Consider the following 19,534-nt stretch of genomic DNA (forward strand, 5'->3'; position numbering starts at 1 on the left):
GGGGCCGCACCAAGAGAGAGAGAGAGAGAGAGAGAGAGAGAAAGAAATCACCATTGTAAGAAAAATTATGCGGGTCCCACGCACTGTGGGAATCGGTGTACGCGAAGCTTTCACGAGCCAGCAAGGCAGAAATGGCGCATTATAGGACAACAGACGTGCTGCAGATTTCAGTAACGAACGCACCTCATCCGTGGACATTGCAGAAAAAAATCACCGTGCCTTCCATTCTGTGAAGATGGTCGAACAGCGAAGCTGTGAATTCGCGACCACTTGGCGGGCCCGAACGGCGCTACTTGTGGGTGATGGGACGCATCGGCGTCCGCGGGCGACGGCGTTCCTAGCGCGTTCCTCACGAGGTGAGCAAGCTCTCGCTGGCGCTCATGTCGGGCGGCTTCTTCCTAGGGAGTGTAAGCAGTCTTGGCCATTCTCGAAGAACGAATGCGGAGTAAGAACTGACTTCTTTTGTTTATACCCCGCCGAGCCTCTCACTGACCTACTTTTCGCAAACGCTCATTGGCTGCCTGACTCTCTCGCCCCCTCTCTGCGCGGTGCAGCTGCCTGTCTCACTCTCACCCCTCTCGCTCCCAGGTCACGTGTCCAGCGTGACGTCAAGCAGTACGACGGCACAGGGTCGACCAAGTGCAGCTGATAAAAATCGTGACTTCTTTATAATCCGCAGTAAAAAGCACTGAATCACGGGACATGACGTGCATTCATCACATTGTATATAAACGCGAAACAGCGCCTCGGAACAACGATATATGCGCAGCGAATTTCGGCGACGTACTCCCTCTGTGACTTTTTATTCAGTCGAACGCCTTTATAGCGAAGTTCTTGGGGCCTGTGAAATTATTCGTTACGCTGGTCACTTCGTTTTTAAACGGCCACGTTTGTAAACCATCAGAAAGCGGTTTTTAAACCGTCACGCACCTCGCAGCTTACAATAGAACCGGCACAAAATTGTTCCTCCGTTATACAGGCCATTTCGTTGTTGTAGAGACGGTCGTTGCTGAGGCGCTCGACTGTATATTCATTGCAGAAGCCTGCGAGAACACTGCCCTTGCTAGGCCGCCATTGAGCTTAGGGTTAAGGGTGCGTTCGCTTCGTTGTTTTCGTATTCAAACACACTCCGCGTCTCCGAAGATCCTTCAAACATCCGCGCGCGAGCCGCGCATGCGCTGTCAGCGGGACGGCATGGCAGCGGCCGCGCAGACGGCCTCAATGCACCTCGAGCCTCCATATTCGCAATCGCAATTAAAAAGAAGTATCGATGCACCAAGTCACGGGCGTCATATGTTTTACGTATAGTGTACTTATCTGTGTACACGTTGCATATCAAACGCCTCCCAGCATTTGACTCACTCGTATACTGCATGAATGCTGCAATCATAAGGACCTTATTCATGCGCCCCCTTAATAGTATTAACAAACTAATCATTTTTTTTCTGTGAAATCACGGAAAAGCAATAAACAGGGTATTTTGGTGAAATCACCAAAAAACAAGCCAACAGAAAGCAGAAGAATTGACATAATCTTACTATGGGTTTTCACACCCAAAAGAAAAAGTTTTAGGAGTGTGTACTTGGTTCCCAACTTTCTTGACCTTTGAGGAGCACATATTTGCGCGCTTTAACTACCCTTTTATTTTCGTCCGTACTGCTGGGTCCTTGCTCAAAATCTAATTTTGCTCTGCACTTCTCTCTCTTTAAGGGCCCAATTCGGGATGAGGATGTCTATGATTTATTGGCATCGCCTTTGAAACGGGACAGCTACAAATAGTCGCCTAGCCTGCTTCAACTAATTAAGCTTTATCTCCTCCTTTAAACCTCAAAGTGTATACCTTGTATTTTATAGGTACGTATACACTCTATATATACTATATATATAAGACCTATAATATATATATATATATATATATATATATATATATAGACTTATAGGTCTGTGCTCTAGCGTGTGTAACCTATGCCTGTAACGCATCCGGCGCTACCATTTTTTAGAGCGCAGCTCTTAGGTGCCCCTACCTGCGGCGAGCGTCGGCATCCATCGTAACCGACCGAACGAGCACCGCGAAGGATGAAAGAGCGAACACGCGTAGCGCAGCGGCGGATGAAAGATGGCGATAGCTAAAAGAGTGCGAGGCGGAAAGCGGAGGAGGAGGGTATGGCGAAAGCGTGAGAAGAAAATCGTATTGCTGTGTAAGACGGGCCCTGCGGCGACGATGGCTACGAGATGATGCCAGAGTAGCGCGCGTCGTCTGTTCACCAATGACGCCACTGATACCGTATACGGAAACAAAGCGCTGCATGAATGGAGGTGTGTCTGCTGCTGTGAATCGCACCCACGCATCACCCACGCGCTGCCTCTTGCGATATCACTCGATTAGCGAGGTAGTCGCGCCACACTTCGCTTCGTTTGCAACGTGCCGCACGAGAAAGGTTGTCCGCGCCAGCCAATGTATCGCGAAATGAAAACACGCATAGCACTGCGCAAAAATTTCGCACTAGGGAGTACGGTAATCGTAGGTGCATTTCTCCCCTGCTCTTTTTCCGCCAATAGACAATTAGCAAGGCGTTACGAGATGGTAATATAGCTGTCCTGCCGACAATGGTATTGTCACCACCGTAACCTGCACTCGGCACCAAACCGCAACTTTGTGGCCGACTAAGCCCGTAAAATGTTTTTGTCTCTGGACCACACGGGTGATCGAGCGTGAGATCACGTGCACGGGCTGGATGACGGCCACTAGTATGGAGTGGAGTTTCTAGAGAGCCTACATGCAAGCGCTTGCATGTAGGCTCCCTAGGAGTTTCGGTCCTCTTTCGATCGGCCCGCAAATGCCGTGACCGCCTATCAGGTGCGTGTGCGTGCTTACGGATGGAACGGCGTAAGCTCCGCGTGTGGGCGATAAAGCCAGCAAACGTCCATAGTGATTTTGGCAGCACTGCCTAAACCAATAGCGACGAGAATCACGATCACGTGTGTGGTACTTACATGCACTTCGCAACGACCCACGACACACGTTGGGCTGCGCGATGAGTGAACGTCAAACGCATGGTCGCGGCGATCGCGAAATTTCAAGTAAACTTTGTTTTAACGAAGCGCACCGCTAGCAAGAGTCTGTAAACGAATTTATCTGCTGTGCTTGGCGCTCTAAAGTACAAACGAAATTGATTTTAACGTCGCATGCCATTCGTTCTTTCGGACTCTGAATTGCTCAGACATTGTCGCGGCATTGTCCGTGTGCAAAAAATTGGTCGCGACTTTTGAAATGTGTTCCTAGTCGGCCACCAGTGGTTGGATTATTTCGCATAGCAGTTCAAGCGCAGTTCGAGGCTTCAGTGAGGCTGTCAGCCTGCCTGGTCATGTAAGGCTCGCACCTGCAGTAAAACAAATTCGAAAAAGAAGCACGGGCATTGCAAGAGTGAATACGGTAAATGCGTACATCTTGGTATCTCTTGCCCCGGTTCGGTCTTCGGAAAAAGTTGAACTTGACGAGACTCGGAAAACCGTATTCCATGGACAACTGTGCCATCCTCTCTAGGACGATGAAGTTCGGGTCGGGAGCCATGTTGGAGACATCGAGGCCGATTGGCCGAAGGAATGACCTCAGCGCAGCCGCCTGCGTGCCAAGGACGTACAGAAGACGTATACAAAAGACGTGTTTTGACTCAACGAGCAGCGGCACACACACGTCCCACTGCCACTGCAGCATGAATCTTGTTACACTCGCGGTCTGCTTTCCGTGGCCGTGGCCATGGAGCCGAAAATTGTTGATCTACTTCCGGTCTATACATCTACTTCCGTTGTCGGACGTGATCTCCTGGAACCTAGCCTATAACAGCTTCGCTGCAAAAGAAGTATCGATGCGCATATTCAGTCAAGGGCGTCCCATCTCATATGTTTTACGTATAGCGTGCTTTTCTGTATACAAGTTGCATATCAGCCGCATCTAAGCTTTTGACTCACTCGCACTGCACGAATGCTGAAATCATAAAGTCCTTATCCATGAGCTGCCAATAGTATTAACAATCTAATAATTTTTTTTTCTGCGACACATCATGCCTAATCTTGATATATTAGACTCTATGCGCATTGCGCCAGTCTCTTCTTTCCGGAACCGCTGCAGACGCTACGAGAGATCAACGTTTTCGCATATCGTCATCGCGTACCGTGCTATAGAGGGTTTAATGAAATTAGTGATTCAGTGAATTAGAATGCAGAATATAGCGAGTTTCCTATCGCCAGTGTTTCACGAACGCGAATGCTGTGGTGCCATCTGCTAGGTAGATTTTAAAACACTTTCGTGGCTCACTGCAGTTCCGTGTCTGTTAACAAAACGTCGATCGTATAGTTCTTCCTCAGCGTGAAACGAGATTAAGCGATGGCTCATTTTATCATCTCTTTCATATCATAAGGAGGAGGAAGTAGCAAAGGCGAACGCGGATGAACGCCGACGGCAGAAATCAGCTTGAAGTGTCCATATAATTGCTATCGCAATAAAACTGTATGGGAAACACGAGCAACGGGAGTTCCGAGCACGTAGGACAAGAGCTCGCTCGGGCGCCATGCGGTATGTAACTCTACTTTCGACGTCTGTCGTTTTCACGCTTCACTTTTGCCAACCGGAATAGTTTGCACTGTTTGTCTTTACGTACAGGGGGAAGAAGAAAGAAACGGCATACCTCGGTGGCGGTGCCGTTGTTGGCAAGTCGCACGCAAGCTTGGAACAGACCGGCCGCTTTTTCCGTGGCGGTCTGATTGCGTGGAGGCACGTCGATTGTGAGGAGCAGGGCCTTGCTCGCGCTCTTTATGAACTCTTCGGTCTGTGCGAACGGCGCGCGCACACAGTAAAGAAAAGCTACAGGGTAAGTGAATAAAAGGAGGTAAATTATGTAAAAAGTGCGGAACTGGGCATATTACGAGACAACAAACACGTTAAATATAAAAGTACAATTACGAAAAGGACAGTTTTCATGTAACCGAACGGGAGTTCAATATAAAAGGGAGGACAAATTAGTTTCCTTTTTTTTAATGAAATATTCTTATCGGTAAAGATAAATTGTACAACAATATTGTGATCCTGCATCTGGATCCTTATCCAAATAGGCTAGTAATGGAATCATTACATGAACTATTCTAAAACAGACGAAAGCGAAAGGCGAGCGAGAAGGCACACACATCGTAAAAGTATTCCATAAAATGGTGTGCACAAGTGCAACAATTTCAATGAGCCTTGCTGTATGTAAAGGAAGAAAGTTAGAATCTAATGACTGCATGTAGGAGGTTAATTTTAATTTGTGCCAGCACGTTTTCAGAAAAAGTTTATCACGATTGCAACGTGTCAAGACGTTTGATGGAGTATCAAGTTTACAGCACGGTGATTCATTTGCGTTAACTGCACTTAATAATAGACCACAAGCCCACGAAAGCGGTGTATTATAGTGCATGGTGTACACCACTCCGAAATATACCACTAATTTGTGAATAGGTTCTTTGCGAAACCCTCGTAAACACTAACAATTGCAGGAAAGCTTTAAATTAATATGTACAATTGGTCTGCTTGAGATGCCCTATAACAGACGCAGTTTACGGAATTTCGAAATCTGTTTTTGGTGCAGAATTAAAGATTCGTTAACATCGCGTTTCTATGCTTTCTTTTGTTTTTAGCAATTTGCAAAAAATTCCAAGTCACACACCAAAACTTTGCATCCTAGAGTTGCGAGTTTATCTTTTTCTCTCAAATGCAACAGATTTAATTGAAATCGGCCTATCGGTTGTCTCATCAAAGCATTACTGCTTTTGACATGTGTTTGAATAAACGAAGTCGGTGTTGGCCCAAAGTCGAAGCCACAAAACTTTTCTTTGGGGTGATTGTTTTTTGAGGTGGCTGGTGCGGAGAACGGAAACAGTAGTTGCGAGTTAGTTCATAACAATAATGGGCACCTAGCTCTTCCTTTTACGCATTAATATACTGCCCACGATCGACTAGAAGATGCGACCAGACCAACAGAATATCGATCGAAGCTTCGCGGCCAGTATCCGCTTATATGCGCATTTAAAATGTTCACTCCAAATACCAAAGGTTGTCGTTGTTGCTGCAAAGTTAAGTGTCTGCCGTGCCTGAGTAATAAAGGGAATCTTCTCGTTTTATGTAACATCATTCAAACATTTACAGGGTGAATTTGCGGACATTCTTTTTCAACAAAATTTATAGACGCACACGGGGCACCTTGCATGGCCAGAGCAGTATACCCCCCTTCAATTCCAATATCGAAGTCTCCAATTACCGCGCTGTTTCAAGGAAAATCAAACTGCACTTCACGTGTGACAGTTGCAAGCAGCCCAAGCATCTCTGAAAAAACATGACTCCGCACGCCTGCAAAGTTCCCAGCTTGGACGAAGCGAGCGAGCGCGCGCGGCAGCCGTGAGAACCGGAGCGAGCGGCGTCCTGGGCGTGAAGTTACCCGCGAGAGGGCGCCACTCCAACTTCTTGCCGCGTCTCGCCGACAAGTCTTAGCTTGCCCGCATGCGCATAAACCTTGGAATACAAGGACAAAGCGGTAATATGGACGATGTGGACGGAAGAAACAAGGAACCGCTGTTACCGACCATGTCGCTGTCGATGCTTTACATCAGCAGCTAAGTAGGTCATTGCGTAACTATCTCTGCGTACAGTGGGTAAAAAGGAGCCACTAGGTGTCAGTCACAAGCGCGGCTGCTCACATCTACGTTTTCGGTATAACGCGGTAGCGTCGCAACCCCGCAGGTGCTCCGTAAATGGCGTTATATACAGAGGGGCTGGAACTCTCTCTTGACATCCGATGAATTTGTTCTGCTGCTGGCTACAGGGAACTCCTGAGGCCACGAGAAGTGGTTAAGGGGCGGTCACTTACATTTGAGACGACGCTTTCTTCAGGACCATTGAATCTATCGCACACGAAGCCGTAGAAGTCTTTGCATGGCGATTTAGTCCAGTTGAGCGTCGCGTTCAAGTACTCTGCCATCAGTCGAGGTCCACCCGGATAGAATGTTGCTCGTGGAGCCGTCGGTTGTGGGACAGGCACCGGTCGGTATGGTCGGCACTGTGGGCACTGTCGGTACCGTGGGCACTGTCGGTACAGTGGGCACTGTCGGTACCGTGCGCACTGTGGGCACAGTGGGCACTGTGGGTACAGTGAGCACTGTCGGTATGGTGGGCACTGTGGGTACAGTGGGCACTGTGGGTACAGTGGGCACTGTAGGTACCGTAGGCACTGTGGGTACCGTGCGTACTGTCGGTATTGTGGGCACGGTCGGTGCAGTTGGTACGGTTGGTACTGTCGGCATGGTTGGTGCAATGGGAGGGGCCGGTACCGTCGGCGGTGGAACGGTTGGCGGCGCTGGCGTGACTGGAATCGTAGGTGCGGTTGGTACCGTCGACACCGGGGTCAGCAAAGTCACCGGTGTTTGTGTAGTGGTCACGGCGCCTGGTGAATCGGGGCTTTTTTCCGTTGACTGGAGGAAGAATTCGAAATGCTAAACATAGAGGTCACGTTAGCTTGCGCGCAGCTTAAAAATAGTGATGTATATGTATACATATTAAAAACACTGTATTGTCCATATTTCGCACATTTATTGTGACTGCTAGACTCCAATCTGGCGGGTGAACAGCATGCGTCGCTCCTGTATTTAAAAAGGGCGATTATTTGTCCACTACTAATTACTGACCTATATCACTTACCTGTTGCAAGCTGCTACAGCACATTTTATAAATAGGTATTTAAATGAGAGAGGCATACGTTCCCCTCTGTAGCACAGTTCTGGGAAACGCTTTTTCACAGTCACACAGTTGGTAACGGTTGTTCATTCTTTTGCGAGAATCCTAAATCAGGAGGACAGGTTCATTTAATATTCCTAGGTTTTAGTAAAGCGTTCATCCTTGTTTGACATACTAAGCTAATTCAGAAACTTGAATTTATAGGTCTTCCCCCATTCCCAATTACCTGGGTTTCAGCTGATATAACTAACCGCACGCAGTTTGTTGTTATTGGTGGTTTTGCTTCTAAATCATTACCGGTTTCTTCGGAGGTCATTCTATAGGACGTGTTCTCAGACCCTTATTATTTTCACTCTTTGTTTATGACATTGTTGATGTAGTTGAAGAACTAGTTGAAGTCAGGCAGTTTGCGGATGATTGGATTCTGTTCGCTAACGTCACTAACGGCCAATGATCAGCTACATTTAAATAATAATCTAGACGGGGATATTTGAATGGTGCAGCCGAATGAAGCTTGATGTTGATAAAACTATTTTGATGAAACTAGCTTACAAAAAGAATAGCTTTTTCTTTCAGTATAGCCTTCCGTCTCATAAACTCAATCAGGTTGACAAACACAAGCATCTAGTTGCGACTATAACCAGAAACCTGAGTTGGAATTCGCAAATATATAGCATTTGTGACTCAGCGTTTCGTAAACTGTTTTTTAAGACATAAACTAAAGCAGCCTGCTATCAGTCCCCCCAGAACACTACTCCGCCTACACGTTGCAAAATAACAGTTCGCAAATCCTAATAAATTCGCACACGCCGACCTTACGGGGAAACAGGCCAGGGATCGGCGACGCATACAGACAAACACATATCCGCACCTCCAAATACTTAGTAAGATGCGCCACGCACTTTATGGGGATACCTGTCTTTGGTTTGGTGCTCTAGGAGCGGCCAGCTCTTGCCTCCGTAACGTGGACGCGTAAACCACGGCCTCCAAATTCAAATTCGCCCCCTTTCAGCGCAAATGCCAAGTAAGAGGCAGTGGGAGGTTTGGCTTGCTAGCGAAGATCTATAGAGAGCCAGAGAGCTCTTCTCGATCAAGCACAGCGATCCGCAGAGACCGGTGGAGACCTTGAACTGAGGGACCGACCCATCTCCCGAAGCCCCTAAGAGAAATAAAGTTTAGACTGCGACTGCGAAGTGGGAAACTACATGCATCCGGACGGGTGGCAGTTTTGTCCAAAATACGAAGCGCGACTTCACTGTGGTCAAACATGAATAGGCGAATAAAAACACTCCCAAGAAAGCCGAAGTTGTTTTTGCGCCAGAAAACTGGACATAACTAATACCCCTACTAGCGCGCGCCTCATAATAATGGTTGCGGGACGTAAAACCTAGGCGTTTAATTACTAACTTATAACCAAATAAGCCAAAGTGAAACTTATTTGCAGTTGGCCTTCAATACACAGTTGTCACGAAGACGTAGCACGCAATTTTTTCCAGAGATACGAGAGCTGCGATGGATTCCGGTATTTCGGTGCATGAAGTTGTATACAGTGAAGGTCACTTTAAGCGTGCGGGGACGCGCGCTGTCACGGAGAGCGAACGCACTCAATCTCCCACGCGCAAGCAAGGAAGCGGAGGAAGCGGAAGGCCAGCGCCGGAGGGAGCGGGGGGGGGGGGGGGGGGGGGGCGCACTTCTACTCTGCCAGCAACCGCGCTTGTCGCTCGACCCCACCGTCTCTTATCTACACACGGCTCTGACCTTTATTCACTGTGCATTCGCCGCTCAGTTCCTGTTGAAGCGATAGACCGCACGTACCTTCGCCGCTGCAGCGTATGGGCTTGCTGCCAGCGTTTTGACAGTCGTTGTCTGCAGTCATTCAGTGTGATCTATTCATGTTTGTTTGTGCGCGCTCACACCACGCTTGTTCATTCAGTTAGTAATAGTCGGGCCACATTTTCCAACGCACGCTACACATGCAATGCTGCCCGGATCGACAGTGCAGCGCTACAGGTGTGTCCCTTCGCACGCGCTGCCCACGGGAAGCGCTTCTCATCAACACCACCGTTTCACACGTTCATCGAAGGCCGACGAGAATACCTTGGTGATCGGCGTCCCGACGGACCAGAGCGAGTAGGTGAGCGCTGCGCCCGCCAGGACACCGGGCAGCATACCCCAGAACCAGGCCACGACCAGCACCCTGTCCCGCGCCTTCTTCTCTCGCCTGGTCGCCTCGTCATCGTACGGTCGAATCACGACCGAAACGCCAGTGGCAGCGCCCGCGGTGCCGCCTGTAACCTGCGGCGCGGTTCCCCCAAAAAGAAATGTTTTCTGGCCATTGTACATACAGCTTGCAGACGTTTTTCTGTGACCTCTCTTAAGCTGTCTGCACACAGCCGGTGGAAAGCTTTATTAACTTGCATTTTCAGCGACAACTGTGCAGTGTAAGCTGTCAACAGTAGGACAGCAGTAGAGCAAAGGAAATACTAGTATAGTTTAGCTACAATTTCCCTATTAAAGTACACGTGAAACGCGTCAATTCCCGCATTAGACACCGCTGAACAGATTTGGATTAACTTCGTTGCCTTTAAGAGGCAAGATTAAGTTCTACCGACTGAAGGAAGCAAAGGTTTGGCTGTCAGGCTGATAGTTTCTCAAAACTGCCTCCGTGATTCTGGATGTTTTCTAATTTGCTGGTGAGAACAAATGTTTAAGAGTCCTAGGAAACATCCTTGGTAGCGACAAACATAGGATGTGTAGGTACAGCGCGCACATGAGTAAAGTACGGTTACTTCTTGAAGTTATTAAAGAAAATTTCAAGAATTTATTCGTACGAATTATCTGTTATTGTTCAATGTGTCAAAACAACGCTGAAACTCGTAAAATATTCGAACTATATCGTTGAATGGCTTGGAAGGAGGAAACATCTCTAAACATCAGGTTCTCTTTGACCGACTGCTAGAGGTCGATCCGTGGCGTCGTTCGCACGTACCAGCGATGGTTCTTCAGTGACCGGGGCTGTGGAAGTCAGCGTTGTCGAAACTGAGCTACTCCGGCTTCTGATTGACGAAGCCGTCGTTTCGCTTTCATTCGTGGCATTCACGATCGCCGTTCTTGACTCCGCGGTCATCGCTAGTGCCCCCTCAGACGCTTGAGGTCCCGAACGAGCCTGCGCAAGATTGACCAATATTAGAATTCTTTGATGACGATGATAATAAATGAGGTTTGATGGCACAAGAGCCAGGTATGGCAAAAGAGCGCCAGTATTTGTATTCATTAAAACGAATAGGCTTCTTTTGCCCTGTCCCACGTTTTCATACTTGGCGATCGGACTTAATCCGCGCTGAAATAATGTGGAGACAGTAGCTTAGGCGTGTAGGCCTGCCGACGAAACACGAGACTGACCAAGCCTCGATAATTATCTTCGAACGCGCGTGAAATATCTAGAAGGATTTGCGCACCTACAAAGTGTAACCATGATAAACTTCGGCGTGACAGAAGACAATAATAGGTCGGGTCACCTTGCCCTGTCGCCTTCTTGTGTCGTCCTGATTGCGGGAAAAATTATGAATACGAGCCAACTACAGCCTGCGAGTGCATCTAGCTGTAGAATGTTTAAATATCCCCAAGGCGTCGAGGTCAGCTTGCCAAGCGAATTCCACATGAAGCAGGTTACTAGATATACAGAAGTAATCCTACAAGTAATCAACAGTCGTAGACCACGATATATCGTTGGAGTGACAATCCTATTTGCCCTCGGATATAGCTAGACTACAAGGCCATCTCTTATTCTGCCACTCTTCGCCATTTCAAGCATCTATCTTGCTGCGACTGTCTGCCCTATTCGAAATGCTGGTTCTGCACGCTCCGGCTCGAGAACAAGGCGATTTAGCTGGAAGATTATCAGTGCTCGCCAGAGCACGATTTGGAGGCAGCTGTCATCCACGCATTAGGTTGGCATCGAGTAGTAAAAGCGGCAAAGACCTTGTCCAAATCTGATCTCTTATAGAGGTGCGAGTGAAAACCATGAATAGGTTATCGGTATCGATCAGTGGCGCGCTGAAAAGCAGAGCTTGCGAACAATACCGCATGCTATAATTACTTTCGCTAATCGAGGTTACGGATAGGCTGCTCTCTGCCGGTAGTGCCAGCTGAGTCTGTGCAGCCTGCCTATATAGCGACCTTTCTCACATATTGGTTTCTCTCTGTCAGTGTTATTCAAAAAGCTTGCAGCGTGCGATCTAATTAATTCTCAATAATTAATTTGTCGCTGTCAAGGTTACCGTAAAAAGAAAGGCTCACCCGATTTTCTTTTTTGAATTGAATGCGGCAGCGATATCTAGCGTTGCCCCAAAGGTGTTTCATAAAGATGGCGTGATAAACAGAGCCACCAGCTGCGTTGCATGCATGGCATCTGGATGGCACACGAGATGAGTGCAAAGGACAACCATCGGCGTTCGCCAGCGCCCAAAGTAAAGATTACGTACATTCACGTAACCTTAAAGTTAGTTGTTCATTCCACTAGGACCAGTGCATGCACCAAGGTGTCGTTTGCACCTGTCTTGCTCACAGCAGGAACGCTGTTTTTCCTGCACAGCGCTCACGCCAGCAGCGGAAGCCACAACGCCGCCCTGGCTCTGTCAGAGCCGATTGAGCGCAGCGTGACGGTGTGTCCAGTTGGCTGCGTCGCGTTTTGCATCCAAATGCAGTGCGCGTTTCTGGGAGACCGTCTAACCCTATAACCGCGAAACTCACATGCGCCGTCGATGCCGCGACAGCACGGCTAACGACAACGCCGACAACGTCAACCGCGATGGTGCAAGCGCGCCTCGAGCGTCCGTATGATTGCTATCCCGATAGTAAGCGTGTCACGTCGATACCATTGGACAATCGTGGGTGCGATTCACTGACGGGAGCTGACGCCTTTTTTGAAGGCTGGCTCATTGTATTATAATGTGTATAATATTATGTGCGACGTACCTGCGTCGATCTCGACGGTGACATCCAGGATGCTCCGGAAACCTTTCGCTGACAGGATTTCGTAATCGCGTTGACGGGCTCGCTATTATTCTTCTTCGTCTTCAACTTGCAGGGCGTGCAGAGCGTGCCCTCGCAGTGCGTGCTTCAAGGCCACATAATCGAAGGCGCTGGTACTGGTTAGGTTATCAATAAATTTAAAATTAAATTAAATTGTGATATGGGATTTTACGTGCCAAACCTACTATCTCATTATGAGGCGCGCCGTAGTGGGGGACTCCGGATTTATTTGGACCACCTGGGGTTCTTTAACGCGCACCTAAATCCAAGTACACGGGTGGTTTCTGCGTTTCGTCCCCTTCTAAATGCGGCCGCCGTGGCCGGGCTTACCAATAAATTTTACGAACACTTCACATTGAGTACCTTGAGACGAAGCACGAACAAAGTTTACAGCCTCAGAATAGTTCTATCCGATGCTGCAACTTCTTGCAATAACATGCAGTCAGTGATTCAATTAATTACGTTTTTTATTACTCGTCCAAACTGGGTCGTTCATGCTGTTTTTTTTTTTTTTTTTTAATGCTTGCACATCGTTGTGCTTGTTTTCTTAGATTGCATGTATAATTTTTTTTCTCGAACTTGCCTGATGAATTCCTTGTTCCCCCACTTGTTTGTACTTTTTGTTTATTCTTACGCTGACCCGAGTCCCGATTGCGTCGCTGAGCGCAGATTGTACAGGGGTCAGGACCTCAGTCAGGCGCATGCTAGCGCCTTTAGTCCTGACCCTTCTGGTTTTCTGTAAGCAAACTGGAGAATTTGTGAATAATAATAATAAAAAAAAACGCTGACGTTAATGAAGCCCCATACATTTCGGGCGCTGTGTTTTCGGTACACGCTCAATAGAATACGTCTTCTGACATATTATTCAAGTAAAACGCTTGTAGTAGGTGATCATTGGTGATTGGACTTGGCAGGTTTAGCCCCGCCTTGTCGGCCCATGACGTACTTTCGTTCCATTTTGGTAGTGAAAGTCTGTGGGACAGCTAGCCAGAAACCGCCTTCAGTGGTAAAATAAATAATTATCTCCTTTAGTTCGCTGGTTTCAAAGCATGAGATTGACAGTTTATTGGTCTATTTATTACTGTAATCGTTACTCATAAAAAATGCCCAGGTCCCACACAACGTAGGATTCAACGTAATGCGAAGCAGTTTGAAGGTAGTTTGCCGCGCGACTGGCCGCTCGAGGCACTTTGCGTGTATTCACGGGCTTCTTTCACGCTCGGAAAAACTCTTCTGTGTAGCACATATTCAGCAACGGAAAGCTGTATCGGGAGCTTTTCATGTTGCTCTACAATTTTCTCACTGACACTTTTTGTCTAATTATAATATTTGAGAAGTTGAATTATTAATTCAGACTAATTATGTAATTAGGCGGCATGCAAATAAATAATCTGAGTATCTCAAACAACATTACCTTGGTTCCTTTCTGTCCGGCTACGTGGCATTTGCGTATTTTTAAATCTTGGTGCATGATAGTTGGGACGCCACCCTAGATAAGCGAACGACCCAACAGCACCCAGCAGCAGCCACGCGAAACCCGAAAGAGCAGTATAAGAAACCTTCCCTTTGAAATTCAGGTTTCCGACGCAGATTGCGTTCCTGATTGTTTGATACGAGTACGCCACCCGCACGGCCGGCACTTACCGCACGAAATGTATGAAAAAAATTCACATTTTTTTTTTTAAGTTTCACGAATAATAGAAAAAAAAGAAGGCCAGCGGGAAAATCCGGAAGTTCTTGGGCTTGACAGGGCGGTAGGTAAACAGGGCGGAAAAAAGGCGCAATGAATGGTGGTGGCACTGGAATCTCAGAGGCAACAGCCGTCGTTCGCCAAGTATATATTATGTGTACTAGATGGCGCCACAATACCGCATTGCAGCAAGCAATCTGGGAGGCTTGTTTACACAGTGCACTCCAGTGATGGAGGGCGAAATTACTGACAAATTGACTCTCGAGAGTATCGATAGCTTCTTTACAACTATCGATCGTGCGATAAAGACTGCCAGTATTATTACTAACGATGGCAATATCGATATTATTACGATATTTCGAAATATAACTACCGATAACGTAACAAAAATCAGCCATTTTAGTAGTACTATTAACAGTACTATCAACAGCATTGCGATAGTTCGCTATTGACAGGGCGATCGAGCTTTGCAATTCCTGGCTAGCGATATTGCATTACCAAAAATTTTGAGATAAGTTACCTTACTAACACTGCAGTTCATGAAGTTTGGAACAGCGAAACGTCGTCAAGTTCATGTCGCAGTGTTTACGCGTGGCGCGTCGTCTGGTGTTACATTATGGATAGTGCACTATCTATCGTACTAACATTAGTGCGCTCGATAGTACTTTATAAGTAGTACCCTGTCGGTAGTTTTTAAATGCGAAGCATTTCTTGGCGAACGTTTGCCGCTTTCAGAGTATCTATCTATCTATCTATCTATCTATCTATCTATCTATCTATCTATCTATCTATCTATCTATCTATCTATCTATCTATCTATCTATCTATCTATCTATCTATCTATCTATCTATCTATCTATCTATCTATCTATGTTTCTATCTATCTATCTATCTATCTATCTATCTATCTATCTATCTATCTATCTATCTATCTATCTATCTATCTAGCCGCCTACGTCTTGGTGCTCTCATGATCGTTTCGTTAACTTGGTATGTACCAAAATTGTCATAGTATTAGAAGAGTGTATGACGAGCATAAATGATAGTTCATGACATGAATGTCATGATATGCGTGTCATGTAGGTCATGAAACAGCCGCCTATGTCTTGGTGCTCTCATAGTCATTTCATTAACTTGATAGGCTCCCCGCGCACTGCTTCGCATAACATAGATTCCCGCAGGGCGTGGGATTTACCGGCTTTTTTGTACTATGCACGGTTCGATAAAGACTCAACTATGGATAGTGTCGATAATAGTATCGATAGTTTTGCATCACTAATTACACTCCCAACATTGTGACGAAGTGGAGGAAGCAACGGGGCAGACGGACGGCTAGATTCCAGCCACAGAGAGGACGACATTAGCCAGACGGAATCCAGCATCTCCACATGCCCCATCCACCACCTCCTGCTGGAGTGCTTGGCGGTAATGAACGCTCGTGAAGACTACCTGATGCCTGTCATCAACTTCTTCGTAGACTAGAAATTTGCCTACGCAAGGACCATGCATAAACTACGACTTCTGAGCTTGCTGTACGATTGCCACAAGCGGCCAACATACTTCATCTCATCTCAGATTTATTTCCTTCTTAACCTGCACCCGCCTTTGGGCTGGGCTGGGATGGCTGGCTGTGTGGGTGTGAATGACACAAAGGCATCATCATGGCGTGTAGACGTACTATCGGCGTCTTACTAGCGCTGGTTCCTCAACGAGCTCCGGAAGCAGCGATTGGTGACCAATGGCGCGTGTGTCGGTGCCACAGAGTGCAAGGGAGACCGGAAGCTTGCCATGGAACGGGCTTCCAGCCGCAGTTTTTTTTTTTTTTTTTTTTGCCGAACATCCCATATATAGTTTATTTTTTAGTTGTTGTCTATGGCATATGGTCGTTCATTGCAAACATGGACCTTTCTTTTGTGTATGTCCCGGTTCTACCTTCTCTTCATTTTCAGCCGATTAGGCCGTCTAGTTAACTCCAAGGTGGATTACTTTATTCGTAGGGTTGTCTTCACACAAGACGCCGCGTCCGTGGCAGAGAGGGCGTCACATTGGCAGAGAGCGTCCCAGCATGGCGCAGCTGTCAGCCCACGACGTGGCACCTGTCCATGCAGTCACCGAAGGAGGGAAAGCGGTTGTAGTTGCCCCCGGCTCCTCCGTAAGAGAAGGGCCGGCACGTACGCGCGAACTTGTCGTAGAAGTACATGGTGATCGCCTCGCCGCACCGGCCCATGTCCAGGGGAAGGTTGCAGGAGGCTCGCTGACAGGACACTGCGCCATGCACGGAATGTCATTGGTTGGTATGGCTCGTGATTAATAAGAGGGAGCATCACGGCTTATGCTACTTCCTTACTACTACTACTACTACCACTACTACTAATACTACTACTACTACTACTACTACTACTACTACTACTACTACTACTACTACTACTACTACTATATACTAGTATACCGTATAGACTCGTGTAAAAGGACCACACTTTTTTTTTTTACAATTACTAATGCCCACTGCAACTACTACTGCTTCAGAGGAACAGTACCGCTTCCATAATAACACTACCTAAGAGAAAACATGTATGCAAGCGCTACTGCTCACTGCCGCTGCTAGCACAAGTATCACTACTAATCGCCATCGCCATCTTATCAGCCTTATTACATCTACTGCAAGGCGAAAGGCTCTCCTAGCGCCCCCCAACTGCACCTGTCTTGCATCAGCTAACTTGATGCTTGTAAATTTCTTAATCTCATCAGATAATCTAATCCTTTGCCGGTCTGGAACGGGCTTCCCTACATTCCGTCCCCTTAACCGATTATGTTACAGACAGACAACCGCGTATATCATCTACGAATTCGATGGCTGACCGCAATCTGAATTGCATTTTTTTTTTCAATCTTTGCCGGAATATCACAGAGTAGCACTACTTCATAAGAAATAAATCACTACCAATACTACTGCATATACGTATTCAAAGACGAATGGAATGGTGACAGAAGCGACCAAAATCGAATTTAATATCGGATATTTTTCCAGCATTCACTTCTAATAACGAAAAGCCTGTTTTAGAATTAACTTATGTTAATGGTCACATTCTAATAATGGTCGCAATGGTCACATTCTAATATTCACGTCATTAGCAAGTTTACGCAATTTAACAGCGCATCACGAATCGTTCTTACGTAAAGTTAAATATGCAGCATTAGGAACGAATGAACAGTTTGTTCGCAAACTCGTAACTATTCGTGGCATGCACTTACCCGAATGAGGGCTTTAAAAAGAAGTCACGTGAGCTCGTCAGTAGCTGCACATACCTTCGAGACAAAACCGGAAATGTGCGTCGTCTGTGGAAATAGCACTTTTTCTGTAGTGGTCGCGGCATATATCCTGTCAACAGTATATGAAATATTGTTGCAATGATGCTTATTCAGATTAAATCTGAAGAGAGTAGACTGGGCGCTGCGTCCAAATTTAGTACCGAATAGTACCCATTTCCCAATTCCATGTATCAAAAAATTTGAATGTGAATGATCGTGGTTTCGAAAAAACAAAATGTCGCTCCCAGAGTGACACAGTAGTGTTATACATCACGCGCACCATACGGCCCAAATGAAAGTTGCGGCATTTTCGATAAGTTTACATTTCATGGTTCCCGGCCGCCCTTCAAGCACCGAATCGAATAGGACAATACTCGATTTGTTATTCGGGAATATACGCACCGATCTGTAATGTCAACCGCACGGCTGCGTGGGCACACACAACGAACGCGGCTCACCGGCTGGCGCGCGATTCCTCACGATCCCGCGCAGCTACACGCTCAGACGCCGCTAGATACGACAGCGGAGACGCGTCGCCCTCGGTAGTGGATGCGAAAGGCAATCTGGTTAATGTGGCCTCTGTGCGCAAATTCGGCTCAAGGCCCTATCGCCCTGGCCGTACGCAGCCCACATTGTGTCTTCTCGGACTCGCGTGTTAGGTCACGATCGAAGCGTGCGAATATGATTGCGATCGACACGCTACTAATTTCGGTCTTGGCACGGAAGCATATTTCCACATTTCATGGTTCCCGGCCCACCTGGGGGACCAATGCACGTGCGACACCAACGAACGGGCTCACCGGCTGGCGCGCGATTTCGCGACCCGCGCAGCCATCAACGGCCAGGCTTGCATCCAGAAAAACCCATTGTGTACATGTCACGAAATCGTCTCACACTACCGCTTGGAAAGGAGGTGGTTCTCTCTTCCTCACCCAAAACTAAACAAACCACAAGCTAGCACGCTCACAATGCTACAAACCCGCACGTACCCCACTCCGCGGTCCCTTAGCAGGATAGACCCAGACTCCCCACAGTCGTGTCCCAAATGCGGAGCCGATTCATGCTCTTTTGATCATATGCTCTGGCTGTGCCCAGCCATAGAAAACTCTATACTTGCCACAAAGGAACAGAGGGAGAAATTCCTCAGAAGCGACCACCACCACATCCAGCTCCAGGCAGTCCAGAGGGCCCACGACATCGCAACGGGATTTCGCCTCCCAGTGCCATCGTGGGCGGAACCACCGACTTGACCTGAGGGAGCCTTCGGCTCCCCATGAACACAGTTTCTCAGACCAGTTAAAGTTCTTGTCACCGTCACCGGTACTATATCACCACTGATATTATACTACTGCTGCCACTAGTACTATAGCACGAGAGAAAATATTACTGTCATTACTATCCCCGGTTATTACGACTGGTACAACTAGTATTACTGTTAGTAGTAGTACTAGGAGAAAAATACTGCCAGTACTACTGTAGGAGGCGGATAAGAGGGGACCTGTCTTCAACGATAATACTCCATACAAGAGTAAAACTAAATTAAACCAAAATAAAGTGGGTATACGCAGAGCAGAAACTTTGCATGATTGAAATTGTTCAAATACCTGTCAGAAATTAGTCTAATGGGAAAGCTTTAAAGATTCGCCATTTCATATAGAAAAGATTAAATTTACTCGCCATCTCACCTGTAAATATTAGTATCAGGTCCGCTTGCGCATTTCATATTTATTTTTATTCCCTTT

At 47.1% G+C, this 19,534-nt stretch overlaps 2 protein-coding genes across 4 annotated transcripts in view; both read right to left on the bottom strand.

The window, feature by feature from the left end:
- Positions 1-6,969: 6,969 nt before the first annotated feature.
- On the bottom strand, positions 6,970-12,760 carry LOC125946824 (integumentary mucin A.1-like). The gene is made up of 3 exons (XM_049670909.1): positions 12,737-12,760; positions 9,857-10,054; positions 6,970-7,497 (listed from the first exon to the last, which is right to left on the bottom strand). The coding sequence occupies exons 1-3, from the start codon at positions 12,758-12,760 to the stop codon at positions 6,970-6,972; spliced, it is 750 nt and encodes a 249-aa protein (XP_049526866.1).
- A 3,357-nt stretch (positions 12,761-16,117) lies between these two features.
- The window catches only part of LOC125946618 (kunitz-type U19-barytoxin-Tl1a-like), a 44,307-nt gene continuing 40,890 nt past the window's right edge, over positions 16,118-19,534 (bottom strand). For all 3 annotated transcript variants that reach the window (XR_007467714.1, XR_007467715.1, XM_049670165.1), the window contains exon 2: positions 16,118-16,748. Coding sequence is in view for 1 of the 3 variants with exons in the window: in XM_049670165.1 (XP_049526122.1) it covers positions 16,561-16,748 (188 nt within the window). In the remaining 2 variants the exon portion in view is untranslated. The remainder of the gene's footprint in view (positions 16,749-19,534) is intronic.

This window comes from Dermacentor silvarum, chromosome 7 (genome assembly GCF_013339745.2).
Source record: "Dermacentor silvarum isolate Dsil-2018 chromosome 7, BIME_Dsil_1.4, whole genome shotgun sequence".
Taxonomy (NCBI): Eukaryota; Metazoa; Arthropoda; class Arachnida; order Ixodida; family Ixodidae; genus Dermacentor; species Dermacentor silvarum.